Raw genomic sequence first — 2354 nt, 5'->3', positions numbered from 1 at the left:
CAAAAAAAAAAAACAAACAACAAAAAACAACAAAACAAACCAAACAACAACAAACAACGCTAAAAAAACAAACCAAACCAAATCAAAGCAAAAAAAAAACCCTTCGTGAAGTCCAAAGAAGTCAATTACAAAAAGTTCAGACTACGGTACTGAGACAGTTCGTCAGAAGTAAGAAGACAACAGAGAAAGAGAGAGGGTGGTCACTGAGGTGTGTCCTTGAGCAAGACACGACAACCCAAGCTCAACAAACAGGAAGCTGCACAGCGGCGACCAGCAATGGCATGTTTGTAAAATTGTTCTGTATTGGTGTAATATTGTGTATTTATGTATGTGCATGTGTAATAATATTTATTTATTCATGAATGTTCTCAGGTCTCTGGTAATAGTATAGATTGTGAAACGCATAGAGCTTGCTATTGATCGGGGATTTGCGCTATGCAATGCAAATTATGCTATTGTCATTATTATCACTATTGATTTGTATTACCTCATATAGTGCTCCACTGTCCAACACAAAGCCTTCACGAGAATTTCTGTGGGGTCACAAAAATCGAAACAGACATAATGCGTTTGCTTCTAAGCACAATGGGGTTTTCCCCAAAAAATGCTGTTTTGAGAAAATAAAAGGTAAAGTTTCTGCCCGTTGTTCAGTTTCTATAAAACACAAGGAGAGTTTTCTCTTTAACCAAACAAACATATACACCAAAGAAACCAAACGTCTCCTATAGGTAGGGAAATACCCACTTTTGGTGTAGGTCAAGATTTCTGGAAACCCCCGAAATCTGGGTTAGCCCGCTTGTCCTTAGAAGCGACCAAACCAGAAGTTTATTATAGATACAACTTGTAGCGCCTTAGTTGCACGACTCCAACGTGCAAACTGGTCTAGGTTAGAATAATGTTGTTTTAGTATTAATGAGCATATAATAATTTGTCGAAACGTGGTGGAATCAGGAGCTCGTCAACGTTGTGGCATGAGGCGTCATTGGTATCACATTGGTATCACGGTAAAGCTGGTTCATTTGTCTTGCTTTCGTTAGAAATATGACTCATCTGTCTTGAATAGCAGTCGCGATATTTGCAATTGAAGGAGATGGTGTTGCTTGGTTTCAGAAGTAGAATAGAATAATTAGCGGTGAAATTGCCGACAAAGTTGGGTGACTACAAAGCTTGAGAGTCCTTGGAAAATGCAAATTTGCATCCTTTGTGCATTTGATCAGCGTTTTTCAGTAAAATCTACACATGAAGGTGTTTTTAAATGGACATTAAAGATGCATAGTTAAAAAAAGAACATTCGAAAATAAATGGTCGACGGCCACAAAAATGCAGTTTTCTTTGATTCCATTATTTCGACGAGCGCCTGATTTCACAACAATGCCTCACACATGTATAAAAGGCTAGAGAATAAATGATAGTTTTGTCTGTACTGTGCTCTCAACTCGACGTCTTGTGAAGTTACTAGAAACTATAATTGTCAGTGACCATTGTCAGGATCGGTTCGATTCGATCAACTCTCAGCCTTGAAATTAAACAACAAAAAATCGTTCGAATTGTGCCATGATAGTAGCTGTTGCCCTTCCATAGACTAAAATCTGACTGGCCCCGACTCAATTCGACTAACCGAACGGCGCCGACGAACAGAACCGAACCGAAACCAATCCTGACAATTATTGGGACCACCCACACTAGGCCTAGTAGTTCTAGTGTGTGCCTAGTCAACGATTATATATCATATTACAACGAACCAACAAAACAACCAACCAACCAACAAACAAACCAACCTCCCTATCAACTAATCAACCAACCAACCAACCAGCGAACCAGCCAACACACCAACCAACCAACCAACCAACCAACCACTCACCCACCCACCCAACCAACCAACCAACCATCTAACCAACCAGCCAACCACTCACCCACCCAACCAACCAACAACCAACCAACCATCTAACCAACCAGCCTACCAACCAACCAACCAACCAACCAACCAACCTACCAACCCACCTCCGTCCTCTATACACCGCAGTTCCTCAGACTTGAGCAGAAAGTCCTGCCGACGGGGAGTCCCCACATACTGCCTCGTTTTTATCCACACTTGGCTTGCGGCTGTGACCGGAACAGTAACCCTGACGACCAGTCACATGACATGACTATTTATAGGCCTATAGACTAAGCAGCAAACTCTTCAGCTTACAAAAATACCAAACTATACAGGAAGGGCAGCAGCAGCAGCTGCAGCAGCAGCATCAGCAACAACAGCTTTTAAGTGGGTTTTTTCCCAACCAAAACAACAGAGAGAGAGAGAGAAAGAGAGAGAGAGAGAGAGAGAGAGAGGGAGAAAGAGAGAGAGAGAGAGA

At 41.7% G+C, this 2354-nt stretch overlaps 1 protein-coding gene across 1 annotated transcript in view; it reads right to left on the bottom strand.

Moving 5' to 3' along the window:
- The window catches only part of LOC101861654 (prostaglandin reductase 1), a gene marked incomplete in the record, with an annotated part of 12176 nt that overhangs the window by 8741 nt on the left and 1081 nt on the right, over positions 1-2354 (bottom strand). The window contains 2 exon segments of the mRNA XM_035969101.1: positions 488-533; positions 2002-2123. Coding sequence (XP_035824994.1) covers positions 488-533; positions 2002-2123 — 168 coding nt within the window.

This window comes from Aplysia californica, unplaced genomic scaffold (genome assembly GCF_000002075.1).
Source record: "Aplysia californica isolate F4 #8 unplaced genomic scaffold, AplCal3.0 scaffold00116, whole genome shotgun sequence".
Classification (NCBI taxonomy): domain Eukaryota; kingdom Metazoa; phylum Mollusca; class Gastropoda; order Aplysiida; family Aplysiidae; genus Aplysia; species Aplysia californica.
Note: the sequence above shows the minus strand (reverse complement) of the source record. Positions and strands in the feature narration are given on the sequence as shown.